Here is a 16,753-nt window from a genome sequence, read left to right as displayed (position 1 = left end):
CTTTGCACTTAAGAATTATGCCTCTTTGTTCCTTCTTTGTAAAATGAGTTTCTATGTTGATCTCTGAAGAACTAGGAGGCCAGCAGTTCAGACACAGTTTTCCATTTTGCCCTAACTTCCCTGGCAGGGTGCGCTCTGAAATTCAGCTTTTCACAAGTAGGTAGTTGTCTCCATTTCGAAGCCACCAATTTTATAGAATGGAAAGGTGACTGAGGAGGCTCAAGTGAAGAAGATAAAGGAGAATGTATGAGTTGCTCCTGATGGCAAATAGTAAGTTAACTTTTGAGAAGACTATGGAAAATATTCTCGTACTGGGTATGTGTAAAATACTTACTTGGGCAGGTACCTACCTATTTACAAAGAGGTTTGTAAATCATGTCAAGTGATCTTTCAGTATGGTTCAGTCACTTTTAAATTACTTTAGTAATGGCAGATCTGGGTGGATTTTTATAAGATCAAATTGATGAAGATAAATTCTTAGCTAAGAAAAGTTTCAACTACTTCTAAATAGGTTACCTAGTAAAATAGTATAGGCAAACTTACAAGGGAACAATTTTACTTCTTTTATGAAATAATCAACTAGGATCATGGGAACAACCTCTTATATATGTTTGTTGTTGTTGCAGTGACTATACCCAGAAGTTCTCCAAAACCACCAAGTGCTGAAGACTGAGTCCCAAAACTTTATACATGCAACATATGTGTACTATCACTTATGCCACATTTCCGACCCCTATAGAAGCAAACTCTGAGCAATGATATATACATATACATGTATATATATATATACTTATTTATATTGGTCATGTCACAATGGTATAGTTAGGAGGGTTTTTTTTAGAGGGTTGGGGGTCACACCCAGCAATGTTCAAGGGTTACTCCTGTCTCTGTGCTCAAAAATAGCTCCTGGTGGGCTCAGGGGTCCATATGGGATGCTGGGATTCGAACCACAATCCTTCTGCATGCAAGGCAAATGCCCTACCACTCTGCTATCTCTCCGACCCTTAGTGAGGAGTTTTAAAGTTAAATAAACTTCAATAAACTGCAGCTCCTCCATTTTTAGCCATGTGATTGTACATTAGTTAAATTCTCTGGGGTATGAGCTATTATTATTATTATTATTATTATTATTATTATTATTATTATTATTATTATTATTGCTCTTTTGTTTTAGGGACATACCCAAAAGTGCTCAGGAACTACTCCTAGCTCTGTGTTTAGGGACCATGCAATGCAATGGACCATTCAATGAGATTCAACCAGGACTCGCCTCTGTAAAGTATGCACTTAGCCCATTGAGCTATCAAGTCAAAATATCCTCATTTTAAAAATTGGGGCACAGCAGTAGAGTGTTTGCCTTGCACACAGATGACCTGGGACAGACCCGGGTTCAATCTCTGACATCCCATATGGTCCCCTGTGTCTACCAGGAGTGATTTCTGAGCACAGAGTCAGGAGTAACCCCTGAGCACCTCCAGGTGTGCCCCCCCCAAAAAATACTAATGCATAGTGAAGTCAAAAAGCCAATATATTAATATCTTGATGCTATGCCCTTAATAAGAATTGGCTGCAACATTAAAAATTGGGAGACATTGGTGGCAGGAAACTTGTTCTTGTGAATAGCAGTGTACATTCTATGACTGAAACCCAACTATGAACATTTTTGTAATCATGGTGCTTAATTAAATAAATTATTAAAAATATATAATACAAAATAAATAATAAAAATATATGAAATGAAAGGGAAAATTGGACATTGGAAAACAAACCACTCATTGACATGCGTGAGGTACCATGGAGCTTTCACAATATTTACTGCACCTTACCTCTCAAGCGTCTTTCTAGATGTAACCTAGATTCTTTTAAAGATAAAACAGTAATCGTCAAAAATCAAAGCTCTCTAGAAACCCATAAAAGACTTAAGTGAGGTCACATGTTTATAAAGAGATTATGAGCCTTTCAGTAGGGAGGCTACAGTGCAGGAACTCTGTGCTACTTCATACTGTGACTGTTCACTTCTCATTCTTAAGACATACTCAAACACACATTTTTGAAAGAAAATAAGACTTTTTTACTTTTAGAAATACATACTTGTTACTGCTTTGACAGTCTAGCTAGCAATGTTTCCCCCACTTTAGGGTTCTCTCATACTAACAGTCAGAGCCTTTATGCTTTACTTCAGTGAAGTGTGGGCAATAACTCATTAGCCAGATGCTGCTTTTGCGTGAAAGAAAAACAAAGTGAAGCTGTAAGTTTGGTTTAATATCTCAAGATTATGTCCATACCATATATTATAAGTGAGAAGTGTTGCTCTTTATTAACCTTCATAATGGACAGAGATGACTAATAATGGACTAACAGAGCAGAGTTTAGAGATTGTAAGACATTAAAATGCCCTTATAAAAACTGCCTACTCAAATGAAGGGTCACCTTCATTCTATCTTAAGTAGAATAATTTGTATTTTAATCTCTAGCTCTTTTTTTTATGAACGCAGTTCAATTTGGTCCATAGAAACTACTTGCAAAAACAGGGCCAGCGAGGTGGCGCTAGAGGTAAGGTGTCTGCCTTGCAAATGCTAGCCCAGGAAGGACCGCAGTTCGATCCCCAGGCGTCCCATATGGTCCCCCCAAGCCAGGGGCAATTTCTGAGTGCTTAGCCAGGAGTAACCCCTGAGCATCAAACGGGTGTGGCCCGGAAAATAAAAGGAAATTACTTGCAAACCTTGGGGGCTTTGGAGACAGGTCCATTTGTGTTGGAAGTTGGGGTAGCCATTGACTAACTGCTTGACTTAGAGCAAAAGACTTAATCTTGAAAATCCTCAACATCTTCCCCTGTAAAGTGGGGCTGAGAGAGTACAAACTTTTTAGAGTTGCTTTGAAGATTATCCAGGATAACAAGCGCCAACTTTCTGGTCTAGCGTACTGCTGAGTCAATGGTGATTATTACTGTTGCTTTCGTATAGATGATCCCAAGAATTTTCACTCCCTCAACACAAAAGCAAATAAAAATGTATACGTTATGCAATAAATTAATTTTTATTATTTGGACCAGTTATCTCTACAACTAATATAAATAATATATGAAGCTAGAAAATATAAGGATAGGTGGAATTCTTGAGTAGCATTGAAAATAAGACAATTATTCACTGATGCATTCTTTGAACGCATACTCTATGTACCAGTATTCTACATTCTTACTAAACAAGCATTTAATAAAATTAATTTTGTTCTTGAAAAGTACGCTATTTTACATATAAATATGTAAATATTTGTATTTTATAATATAAATCATATTATTGTAATCACAAACAATAATATATATTATATACAATAGTATATATTGATGCAATCTAAATAAATTGTCTTTTAACTTTAGGGCATTCCTGCTTTCAGAGTAATTGTCACCAGTAATTTGCTAATCTTTTTTTTTGTGTGTGTGTGTGGTTTTTGGGTCACACCCGGCAGTGCTCAGGGGTTACTCCTGGCTTCATGCTCAGAAATTGCTCCTGGCAGGCACGGGGGACCATATGGGACACCGGGATTCAAACCGATGACATTCTGCATGAAAGGCAAACGCCTTACCTCCATGCTATCTCTCCGGCCCCTAATTTGCTAATCTTAAGCTCTGTCACTGATATGAGTGATTAGTAAGCATTTGTGCATGTTGTGTGGGGTTGTGAGGATCATGAACATTAAACACTTCTGAATCAAGTATTATTCAAATACTAATGGAGATAAAGAAAAATTAATCAGTTGTTTCAAGCAAGAATTGAATAATATATTTTTTCTAGATAAATTAGATGCAACTTACGTTTTTGGCAAGTTTCCATCAGCAATGGCTACTTATTTAACTTGTTATAGTGTTTGATATCCTGCTTTCCTCCTCCCTTTACCTAGTAATTCCCAGGTCCTACTGAAGTTAGGCAGTGTGAGGTTAATCAGGCAACTTCAGGGGCTTTGGGAAATCCCATAGGGCAGATTGCCAAACCTAACTTTCTACCCACACTGCTGATTGGCCATATCTTACAACTCTCCCAGAATAGGATGTTATCTGTCCACCTATGTCAAACTAACTCTTTCTCAATAGGAAATTTAAAGGTAAGAACACACATACCTCAACACTTTACTGAATTTGTTTGTTTATGTATATGCCTCTTCTGAACAGGCTTCAGTCCTTTAGAATAATAACTGCATCTTACTCATTTTGAGACCTCACAAGCCAGAAAGGGATGTGGCAGGTAGTAGATTAATAAAATTTTTGTTGTTCATTAAAAGAAAGAAAATGGCAGGATGCTAATAATACTTGCATTAGAACTCTTGCTCAGTTACTTAAAAATTATGCCTTCTTGGAAAGCTTACTTACTTTTCTAATTTCTAATTTTCTAATTTGCTATTTTCTCCTAATTATATAAAAATGCAAATGTTTATATTAAAGTATAAGCCACTTAGAATAAAATTACAAAAATCAACCATCGTACTTTTTCTTACACTATGGTTTGCAGCCCAGCTCTCACTTCTGCTGCAATGACTTTAGCTTCTAAGTGACACTTTCGTTTGATAATAATCTCACTTCCTTTCTATCAACAAAAACATATTTTTCAACTTTCTAGCAAGGTATTTCTCTTTCCAACAAAGCCAAACATTCTTGAACATTTAAACACTAGAAAGAACAGAGCAACAGTTTCCAGACAGACATGTCAGGCTCTTCTCCACCGTCCCCTTCCTCCAACTCTAAGGCAGAGGCGTCTGGAGGGCCATGTGCTAATCTTGGCACAGACCCCTCAAAAGGCACAAAGGATCTGGAAAAGCTCTGTGGAAGCTACTTATCTATCATCACAGAACTGAAGAAAATCTTGCTGTATAAGATAAATGATCACGGGACAATTCAATAAAACATTGTTACCAGAAGTGATTGAAATAGAAATAGGTTCAAGAAAAGGATTTAGAGTACATATTTGGACTACTAAACTAAGATACTAGACAACTGAGTAAATGAATTTCCTAACAAATCTGATATTGATCTCTTGACTTAAAGATTATGTTTGAGTCTAGTAGAAAAGCCAGAATCTTATGTTCTCCTTGTTTTTATCAAGTTCTAGAATTTTTTTTATTTTTTTTTATTGATTTAGTGTTTGTTGTCAATATTTGGATTCAGCCCAAGTTTAAGGTTTATGAAGTGTTATGCTACCAAAGCAAAAATTTTTTATACATATTAAATATAAAATTGTATTTACATGCATTAACAAGTTTTCTTGCCATTCTTATTGTGTTTTAATTGGCATAGAGCTTGCATAACTTTGTGCATAATAATTAAATTTTGTTTACATATATTATAAAAATAACAAATCAAGTTACCTAACATGTATCATATATAGATATAAAACAAAGAAAGAAAGTTTATTTCCCCCTTTGAGGTGATCATTTTTAGTATCTACTATCAACTTGGAAATACATAGTATTGTTAACAATAATCATCATGTTAAACACTTTAGGTTTGAATGTTTGTTGATCTTAAAACTGAAATTTTATATTTTTAACAATCTTAGTTCAATTCCTTTACCACACCAGTCCTAGAATATTCCTTATATATATAAATATATATGAATACATAGTCTGTCTCCCCATTCTCCTTAAAGATCTACATCTCTGCATCCCCATTGTTGCTCTTATGATTCCATCTCATTGTTATATTTCTCTAGCACAAACTGATTTTCACATTTTCCAAGAACCAACTACTGATATGCTGTGACAAATACTGTTTGCAACTAATATCTGAACATTTTTATCTTTGAAAAAACATACTTAATGAACCGGACCTGAATCTGAACAATATACAGCAGAGTATATGAAAAGTAATATCGGAAGTAACACATAAGAATAATAATAGTGGGGCAAAGTGAAGATACCTATAAAATAATCACATAAACTGTAGTGGGAGTTCAGAGTTAAGTATGTGGGTGACTTTAGGCATTGTCACTATTCTTCTAATAATTTTTCTATTATTATATAATATATATATAATATATATAATATATTATAATTCTTCTAATAATTCTGCCTTATAGCAGAAATAACCTAAATATTAGGGTTCATTATAACTGCATTCTGATTATGACCCTGCCATCTATATGTGTGATGACCTTGGGCCTTATTTAACCTCCCTATATCCCTGTCTGAAATGAAAGTATTTTTAAACTTCATTAGGAGTAAATATAATAAATATTTAATATTTGGGATATATTAGATCATACTAATGTTCACAACCTTTACTATATAAAGGCATAATAAAGAGTTTTCTGGAAAAACACACACTGTCCACACTATTTAGCACATGGCTGAGCACAAAATTCACACGTAAAATTGGGTGAAGTATAATTGTTAAGACCTACCTTGAATTCTTTCTCAATGTTGGCCAGTACTGCCAGCTCATTGCTAAGTTCTAAAGCTGTCATGACGGGATCTTCACTGCTCAGTGACAGGTAAGCTGGACTTGCCAGGCCTTTGTAGGCATTAATCCTAGATCTGGAATGGCTAAAGGAATCGTGCTTCTGTTTCTGGTTGCATTCACTGCACTTACAGAAATAATCGTGAGGGCGTTCGATTCGAGCCCCCTTCCGCAAGAGGGTGTGCACAATTTCGTATTCCTGGCAGTGGGAGGCCAGAATAATGGGAGTCACATCATGGGAGAACCGTGTCCCATCTTCATCATAGGCATAAAAGTCATCTTGCTGGAGTTCAGACTGACTAGGGCTGGTCGCTAACCTCTTGCCTTCAGCAAAAGCTGGATGGCTCAGAATTGCTTCTACAATGCGAACATAACCTTTACTAATAGCAAGAAGTAAGGCATCCCCAACACGAGAGAGATTTTCCTTCTTCAGAAGAAGTTCTGTGATTTCAAGATGCTCGTTGGCCACTGCCAATTGCAGGGCATTCTGGCCCATATAATCCACACAGTTGACATTGAGTGAGAGACATTCTTCTAGCATCTTCCTCACCACTGGGATGTTGCCATATTCTGCTGCATCTAAAAAGCGTTCCTCTTCGATAGAAAGGCTTGTTGAGTGATCGTTAAACATGTATGCAGGCCCTCGGTTTGCTAACCTTCTCCCCTTTTCACGGAGCATTGTCTGCCGCCGGTGAGTCAGTCTGTTGTCAGTGCCCCGGCTGTAAGAAAATAGAAAAATTTGTGAACAAATTACATTAGGAATATTTTAGTGTGCTAAGAACCTTTCCCTTAACTAATGCCATCTTCAAGTATATTAGATGCTCTCTCATCATTCCCAGACCAAAAGTGATTTAAAAGGAACATATGTTGATTTGTTAATGGATTTTAAGAACTTCTTTAAGAAGGCCAAGCACTTTGCAGATTTGAATTTCTGATTTGGCAAGGAAAATAAAGCAATTTCCTAATCTTCCTGTGCTTTTCACATAGAGATTAATATGTCTTTTTCAAAGGTGGTATAGACACAAAATCTAGTTAAAAGTAATTTATAGAGCATAAATATTTTTTTCTTTTTCAGTCAAAGTAATTTTTATATAAATTTTTTATTTAAGCACCATGATTACAAGCATGATTGTAGTTGGGTTTCAGTCATAAGCAGAACACCCCCCTTCAATAGAATAGCAAATTCATCCAAGCCAATGTATATTTATTGAGTCCCTCCTATACCAGGGTTAGCACTAAAAAAGACCCTTGAAAAGGTTAAAAAAAAAAAAAAGGAAGAGCTTTTATTTCTCGTGCCAATGTTAGAGTCAGGGACCCCAGTGATGATTTAGTGAGTTTGTCTTGCACATTAGGGGTTTGCTTTGCACAAGGCACATATGGTCCACTGCGCCCACCAAGAGTAATCCCTGAGTGCCAGGAGTTAGCCCAAGCATATCTGGTTGTGACTTCAAACTAAAAAACAAAACAAATAAATCTTAGAGTCTAGTGGGGGATGGAGGCTCAAAGTGAACTTATTGCCTATTTGCTAAAATGAATCTGTAACAACAGAATCTGACAACTTCTAGGGCCAGAGTTAGTGGAAGAATGGCCAGGAGTGAGGTGTCTGAGAGCAGGACAGGTCGGTAGAGATGAAGATCTCACCAGAGATGAATCCACTAAGCATGATAACAATTAAGGGCTGAGTTATGGTAGGTGTTACTAAGAAAACTCAGTGGGGACTTGAGAACATTGTAATCAAGATGATAGATAGGGCAGAACCTGTTGAATAATTGGACAAAGAGGTGTCCAGACTTCATTATGGGTCTTCAGTTTATGATAGGGAGAGAAACCATTTCTCGGCTCAAAATTATCATAATGGTGATTTTTCCTTTATGATTTATAAATTTTTCATCTCAGACTCATTTTTTAGTTTTTGGATAACACCCAGTGGCACTTTACTCCTATTAAATGCAGTGCTGGAGGTTGAGTCCAGGTTGGTTGCATACAAGACAAGATCTCTCTGACTACCCCGAGTTTTTTGAGCATTATGATCACTTGCTGGAAATCCAAAGAGCACAAATTCCTACAGAATAGGAAAAGTCCAGGATATGGTGGAGATTGAAGAGAAGAAATAGTGTGATTGATGGTAGAGATTAGATGTGTCCTCCTCAAAGACAATCATAAATTATCCAATGTCAAATAGCTAAAAAAAAAAAAAAAACCCATAAACAGCCATTTCTCTCTCCGAAATGTGACCAGACCCAGAGAACCCACATTTCTTTACATACTAGTACTAAGAATACTACAGTGCAAGTGTTCTGTACTAGAAAAAATAATAAAACAAGAAAGAGAAGGACTGGATATAGATAAGGAGACAAACACTAAGCAAAGCAAAAGGAAATTGTGGGGTGTTACAAAGGGAGATGCAAAGACAACATATGTTCAAATGTAGACAGAAACTGATCTAAATTAGAATCAGTTTCTAATTCACAGTAGGTATTCAGTATGTTTGTTAATATTGTACAAAGGGTGAGTCCAGAGCTGTAGTACAGCAGGTGAGGTGTATATCTTGCATACAGTCCACCTGGGTTTGATCCCCTGAGCCCACCAGGAGTGATCCCTGAGTGCAGAGCTAGGGGTAATCCTTGAATGCCATTGGGTGTGGTGTCACCAAAATAAAACAAACAAAAAAATATTTCAGCCCTTTTCACAGGATTATTTCCAAGGTCAGTTCAAATCAAAAATGTAAAGAGTACTTAATTTGGTGTTTTATTGTTTTTTATAGATGCAAGAATGTGCTTTTATCTCAACAAGAATAAGTCTGTCATTTTAGTTACTTTTCAGTTAAGATATCTATTAAAATTCAAGTACTAAAGTGCTAATAGATATGACTAGGGTTTGTTGCTTTACAGAAATAAAAATTATAATCAGTAAACTTATTCATGATTCAAATTTTAAACTAGTTTCAAAGATTTGTTTATTCGCATCTAAAGTGACATTGAGGTAGAATAAATCAGAGTTGCTTATAGTTCATTTCTTAGTTCCTTAATTGGTTATACTTAGTTATAACTAGAAATATAGTTAGTTGGTTAAAGTTCATAATTTTTAAATACTGGTTTATTCTAATGCCTATCTTAACAAGCCAATAATTCTAAAGATATATCCAAGTTCCTTCTAAACTTCATGTCTATAGCTTCCATTATTTTAAAGACATTTCCATAGAAATTATGCTTGTTAGTTTTAGAGCACAGCCTGTCTTGTTCTATTACCATAAATATTAATAATAATAAGTACATAATTTTATAAAAATAAATAAGACCTGCATTTTCATAATCTCTTTAGCACTATCACCAGCAAAAGCATAGACAGAATATTTTTAGAAGCATTTTCAATTGATTTCCCTGAAAATATAAACACTGCATGGACAGTAAAGGTGGTGCTCAGAGCATGGGGGACATGAGAAAGGGGAAGGAGCTTGCAGGTTGACAGAACAAAATGCACAGTGTAAGCTCTCCTTCCAGTCCCTAGATGCAGTTTGGAAAAGCAACCAATGCTTCAAGGTAAGTTATTTGTCACAAATTTTAATCCTTAACTTTCAAATGCAATATACAGAAACTTTTTAAAAACCTTTCCATAATATACTAAATTTTGATTGAATGTCTCTCTGAGAATAAGTTCTGAAGAATTGAAAATCAATTGCCAATGTAGAAAACCATCTACTAGAAAGAAAAACTATAGCTCAAATATTTGCTGACCTACTGTCAGCACAAGAGAGAGTTTAGACCATCTAATTAGAAAGGAAACATTTTTTGCAAACTGGCTCTTCTACTTAAGAGAACTTTCTGTTCATTATTCTTTATTTATATTGCCATAGTAGGCATAATATCTATTACATTCTAGTGTCTGTGATTTTTTTAATTGTTTTATCACAATATATAGAAGTCCTAGAAAAGAATATCCCTCTGTCTTTCAAATACTAAGTAAGTCATGAAAACTGAGTTTTTACCTACCTCACTTTCCTGATTCTTTTTGCTGGTGAAATGATGCCTGCTGCCTCAGATAGTGAGCATTGGAATGACCCAACTGTATTGAAAATGCCATCAGCACAAATTAGCTTGAGTTGAATGGACTGTGTGCTTGAGTACAGAGTTATGTGCATTAATTTCCTTTACTTCCTGCTTAAAAAGGATGCACTTTTATCAAATGGAACTGTCTATCCACAAATTCAGCTCCATATGAAGTGTCTAGCTCAACTTATTTTTTCCTTAAAAATCATTGAAAATATTTTAATTAAATCAAAATTCTACTATAGTTTAATTCTACTACAGTTTTAACTATAGAAATAGCATGCAATTGTTCCAAGAAGCACAGAATAATAGAGGAGACATCCTAAGAAGGAGGAAGTGAAGAAATTTCATAATGGGTTTTTTATTCAGTACACAATTTTTCATGGGGGAAATCAGACTTTGGTATTTGAAGGATCACAATCAATACAACTAGCAATTTTGCAGGCCACATTAGGAGGATAGATGATTAGAAAAAGAGTTTTATTCTAATTTTATAACAAGACTGTTTTTGCTCTATTTTATCACTGGCCACATGACGCACCCTGGATAGCCTTACTGACAAGACTGAGTAGCAGTATTATTGGGGGGTTTTCTTTCACCCTATGAAAGCAAGGACTTCATCACAATTGGATCCCCAATGTTCAGAAGAAAGATACACTGCAAAAATGTTATACATAACTGACAAGTGCATAAATCCTCTCATGGAAGAAATAAAATTTAAAGTATATTTGTTCCTTATAAAACCAAAAACTTTCACAAGTATGTACAATCCTACAAACAAAAATAGGCAAAGCATGTTAAATAGCTCGAAAGACCGGCGTGCATGCCTTGCATATGGGAGACTAAGTTAAGCATTTAGGATTGTACAGCCTCTTGAGCACTGAGACAGGAGTAACCTTCTCAGCCCCTGCCAGGCACCACCCAAAAACATATGAACAAGGGCCCGGAGAGATAGCACAGCGGCGTTTGCCTTGCAAGCAGCTGATCCAGGACCAAAGGTGGTTGGTTTGAATCCCGGTGTCCCATATGGTTCCCCATGCCTGCCAGCTATTTCTGAGCAGACAGCCAGGAGTAACACCTGAGCAATGCCAGGTGTGACCCAAAAACCAAAAAAAAAAACAACCCATGAACAAAAAAATACAAAATATGGCAAAGGCTAATCATAGTAGCAAAGGGCTTAAACCTCTTTCTTTGATGAGAAACTAGGATATAATTTGCTCATATTACATATAAACTTTTTTAATATCCCAAAGGTTACTCTATCAAATAAATGCATTGCCTAGAGATCTATTGAAGATCATTTTAAAAAAGGAAAAAAATGACATACAAAACCAAATTAAAGCATAAGTGGGAGATCTGAAAAAAGAAAAAACAATGATAGTTCAGATTCAGTCATTTGATAAAATGTCAAGTTTCTATAATGATTCTAATATTTACTCACTTTTACATTTTCTTGTTTTCTAACATATAAACAAGATTTCAATTAGTGATAAAAATAAGCAAATTATTAAATCCATTCAGGCAACTGGTAGAAAGTAAAAAAAAAAATAAACAGATGATATATATGTAACATGCACAATATTTTTCATCTATTGTTTCTGGTTCCCAACTCAGTGCATAGAGTTCACACTTCTCTCATTTTGTTGGTGAAGTAAGAAAGCAGAGGTGTCATGCAACTACTTAAATAGAAAGTTAGAATTTGATAAAGTGAGAGGTATCCAAGGGGGAAAAAGAAGCCAAATGAACATAAAGAGCTGCTCTCTTGAAAGGTACTGCACAAATAATTTCACATAAAACAGATTCCAGACAGGACAAATACAACATATTTAAATTGGGTAATCTTAGGAGCTCACTTTTTATTGAGGTGCTGGGGTTTACCATGCTATTAATAATGATTTTTCATGATCATTCCATCACCAGTGTAGCCCTTCCCTCAGAGGAGTTTAATGAAAAGGCTTAGAGTGTGTGGGCAGATGTTAGGGAAATCCTCATAGTACTTAATTTAAGACTGTGTAGACTTAGGTCTAAAAGAACAACGACAAAGAAGTTGCCAGAAGTTAAACAGGCTACCTGAAAAAGCTTCTGACCTTCAGTAGAGGGTGACAGCTAACTTTCAAGGAAAGACCAAGGGGAACTGGTACCAGGCTCTCTTTCTCTATGGCAGGTGGCACCTAACCCAAAGCCTGGGAACAAAGATACCCTTTGATACACACAGTCCATCAATGCCTACCAAATATGTCACCCCTTGGTAGGAGAGAGTGTAAAGTTGAAGAGAGATTTGTCTTAGTCATGATTAACTTCTTCAGAAATCACTTACAAAAACATATATGCTGAGAAAATAAGAAGTATATTTTCTATGAGTCATGGCTGCATCATCATTTCTCACCCTTCTGAGCTTATTTTTCCCTTCTTTAAGCTGTATGTCAGGAAAGACACCCACACTCGATTCCAGGCAATCCGTTACCTTTTTAAAAAGAGCCTTTGGTTGAGATTTCTTCATCTGCCTTTTAAGTTTGTGTTTCTAGTCGAGAGCAATTCTGGGGACTGGAGTGATAATACAGTGGAGAGGGCACTTGCTTTGCACATACCCCGCACGGGTCCTATCCCCAGCACCACCTGGGGTCCTTCAAAGGTCCCCAGAGTGGTCCTTGAGCACAGAGCCAGGAATAAGCCTTGACTACTGAGCACCGTTATTCTAGCTCCCTCCCCAACACACACACACACACACACACACACACAACAACAACAACAACAACAACAACAACAACTCTGATTTTGAGAATGAGAAAGAGAACGAATATAAAAATTCTCAGAATTGTTAAAAGTGTGCGTGCCATAAAGGCTGAATCTACTAACCATAAAAACGTAAAACCAGTCCGTAATGTGCTCACAGTCATCACCGCAGGGCTAGACCCAAATCCCAGAGTGAGATTTAGTCACCAGAGCTTGGTATAGTGAGTGAGAAGTTTGGACAGGGTGATGCACAGTTTGATTCAATAGGAATTGTAAAATCGTACAACACCTTTCTTTTCCCCATGGGCTTTGGATGCTGCTATCAGACCTCATGTCCATCGTAAGTAACTTGAATTTATTCATTTATCAGTTCAGGCATTCACAATCCATAGCACTGGATCTCACACATTGGAGATGCCGCATAAAATGCCTTTAATTATGGTAGGAAGAGAAGCACAAAGAGTAAAACACAATATTATCAAAGTGTGAGGGAAGTTGCAGTGAATTAACAATGGTTCTTAATTTGGTCTGTGGGATGGAGAAGGTCTTCTGAAGAGATGCCCTTTGTTCTAAGAATGCGAAGTTAGCAGAGGTGAGAAAAGAGGAGACAGTCGCACTGTGTAAGTTCTTTTACATCCCCTCAGTTTAACAAAAGGTGAAGTTGTTATATTCAAACTGGATTATTGGGGCCGGAGAGATGGCATGGAGGTAAGGTGTTTGCTTTGCATGCAGAAGGATGGTGGTTGGAATCCCGGCATCCCATATGGCCTCCTGAGCTTGCCAGGAGCAATTTCTGAGCATAGAGCCAGGAGTAACCCCTGAGCGCTGCCAGGTGTGACCCAAAAACCAAAAACAAACAAACAAAAAAACGGGGTTCCATTGTGGTTCTTAGTTTAGCACTTAAAACATAAAGATAATAATTTAGGCAACTCCCTCAGGAATAAGAATTCCACTTTAGGAGATATAAGTTACAGAAGTTGAGGTTTAAGTATAGTATTTGGCTCTTAACTATTTGTAGTTACATGGCTTCGTGGTAGAGCACATGCTTTATAGAAAGAATACCTGGATTCAATCCCCACCATCATAACAAAAGATCTGGGCAGGGAACATTGAAATTAAGGGAGAATCGAGTGCTGCTGAGCTGGATTGGAGGTCTACTGAGGAACTATCTGGAATAGCAGGAAGAACATAGCTTTGAAGAAAAAAATAAGCATTCTTAAAAATCCTGATTCTTCTTACTAACTGTGTTGTCTCTCTGAGCCATGAATGTCTTACACAAATCATTTCTTTGCAGGATAAATATGGATTTGGTGATTAGTAAAATTTAAGTTTAAATTGTTTAATGTCTCATATGTACGAACTTCAAACACTTCATCATAAGCATTCGACATTTTACAATTTGAAAATGTGTAATAAACTAATGTACAATCTAAATAAACATAACTTCTTTGTGCCCAATGCCATCTCTTTTTTTTTTTTCCTTGTTTTGGTTTTTCAGCCATACCTGTTAGATGCTCAAGGGTTACTCCTGGCTAAGCGCTCAGAAATTGTGCCTGGCTTGGGGGGACCATATGGGACGCCGGGGGATAGAACCGCGGTCCTTGGCTAGTGCTTTCAAGGCAGACACCTTACCTCTAGCGCCACCTCGCCGGCCCCTCAATGCCAACTCTTAAACACGAATTATTTGCCCCTGATAACATGTTGTCCTTTCCTTGTTTTCTAATCTTGCCCTACACGTCAACATGGCTTAAAATATATGTTAGTATCCTGGTCATTTTTTTAAAGCCTTCGACATCTTCCATGCTTCAGGCTGACTAGTACTGTCCTTAAACCACATTCTATTTTGTTTTCCTCCTCTGATTGTGGGTTACCCTTACCAGTCTTGTAAACACTAATATTAAAACTTAAACTCACTCATATTCCAGAGTCAGGCACAAAGTTAGGCACAAAAAAGCTTTGTCACATTTTTTAGGAGTTTCTCAATATTATTCAGTCCCATTTATTTAAGTTACTGCACACTTAGAATGCCACTTTTCATCAATAAGCAAATGTGTCACAGACTTCCTACACAAACTTCCTCTGCCAACAGAATGTTATATTTTAAAGAAAACTATTTTCTGTGTTTGTTAAGTAAGCATGACTCAGATAGTTGAAGGGAAGGGAGTCCACTCAGCCGATAAAAACAGCTTTATTTGCTTCACTTCCTAAAATATGTCTATTAATTTAGGGTTTCTCTTGCCAGAAGAATGTAATCTAATTTATAACACACTCGTTTTTGGATCATGGAATTGTAGGAATGAAATCAATTTCTATCTGAATAGAAAAATAGGAATGAGAACAAGTCAACCAGTTTTTACAGACTAATTTGGCATACTTAAGATCTTGCAACAGTACAAAATACCCTCTTTTCATTGGAGTGATGCCTTTAAAACATTGGGCATGGGCTAGAGTCTGGCTCAGTGCCTGGCTGCCATCCCCAATATTGCAGAAAAAAATAAAAATAAGTGGAGCATTGTTAGAAAGCATGATAAGCATATGTTACCCAATGATTTTGAAAACAAATATATATTTTATAACTTTGTTGTTTTTGTTTGTTTTAGGTTTAGGACCACACTCTGGCAGCACTCAGGAGTTACTCCTGAATATGTATTTAAGAATTACTCCTGGCAGACTCGAGAGACCATGAGGAATGCTGGGAATTGAATCTGATTTGGCCACAAACAAGGCAAACAACACTGTGCTATCTATCGCTCCAGTCCCAATATAGCTTTGTTCTTTATATCATTCTTAGTATCATCAAACCAGGTATTTTTAATTGACACAGATTTTTTTTTCCTTATCCTGTGACCAAATTCATAATTTGTTGTGAAATAGCGCTTTAGAGGTATCTCAAGTACTGTAGTAGAACCTGAGTTTGACGCCTGGCACAGTTCACGTCCCCTTTGTTCCCACACTATTCCAGGATGTCCCTAATGAAAAATGAAAAAAAAATGTAAAAAAAAAAAATCACAGATGCTAGAGATTCAAGATATGGTCTCAATTCTGATTTAGCCATATCTTTTTTGTTTGTTTTGGGGCCACACCCGGTGATGTTCAGGGGTTACTCCTGGCCCTGCACTCAGAAATTACTCCTGGCTTGGGGGACCATATAGGATGCCGGGGGGATCAAACCATGGTCTGTCCTGGGTCAGCCACGTGCAAGGCAAATGCCCAACCACTGCACCATTGCTCCAACCCCTAAGTTAGCTATATCTTTTTATTCTGGCTTCTTCCAATATTAGAGTTCTGGTTTCAAAGAATTTTGGGGTGGTCATAACATTGATTGTATCCCAATTAGTAAACATTATAGACCTAAAGGCTAAGAACTCTATTAGTATTAAGTAAATTTTTAAGCAACCAACTGCAATAGTACTCTTTATTATTTTCATTGAGGTAGCATAAAGTTTTGAGGGCTGGTTTGATAGCAGTCATCACATGGCCCTCTCAACATCACAAGGAGGGTCTCCCAAGCACTGAGCTATAAGGAGTA

General features: G+C 36.7%; 2 protein-coding genes across 3 annotated transcripts in view; both read right to left on the bottom strand.

The window, feature by feature from the left end:
- Positions 1-16,753, bottom strand: part of TMEM123 (transmembrane protein 123) — a 639,759-nt gene that overhangs the window by 142,010 nt on the left and 480,996 nt on the right. The gene's annotated exons all lie outside the window — the stretch shown is intronic.
- Positions 1-16,753, bottom strand: part of TRPC6 (transient receptor potential cation channel subfamily C member 6) — a 73,930-nt gene that overhangs the window by 29,141 nt on the left and 28,036 nt on the right. Inside the window, exon 2 of the mRNA XM_049778551.1 lies at positions 6,390-7,164. Within this exon, the coding sequence (XP_049634508.1) occupies positions 6,390-7,164 (775 nt within the window). The remainder of the gene's footprint in view (positions 1-6,389; positions 7,165-16,753) is intronic.

The sequence above is a fragment of the Suncus etruscus genome, chromosome 8 (assembly GCF_024139225.1).
Source record: "Suncus etruscus isolate mSunEtr1 chromosome 8, mSunEtr1.pri.cur, whole genome shotgun sequence".
Lineage (NCBI taxonomy): Eukaryota > Metazoa > Chordata > Mammalia > Eulipotyphla > Soricidae > Suncus > Suncus etruscus.
This window is presented reverse-complemented; position numbering and strand designations above follow the sequence as displayed.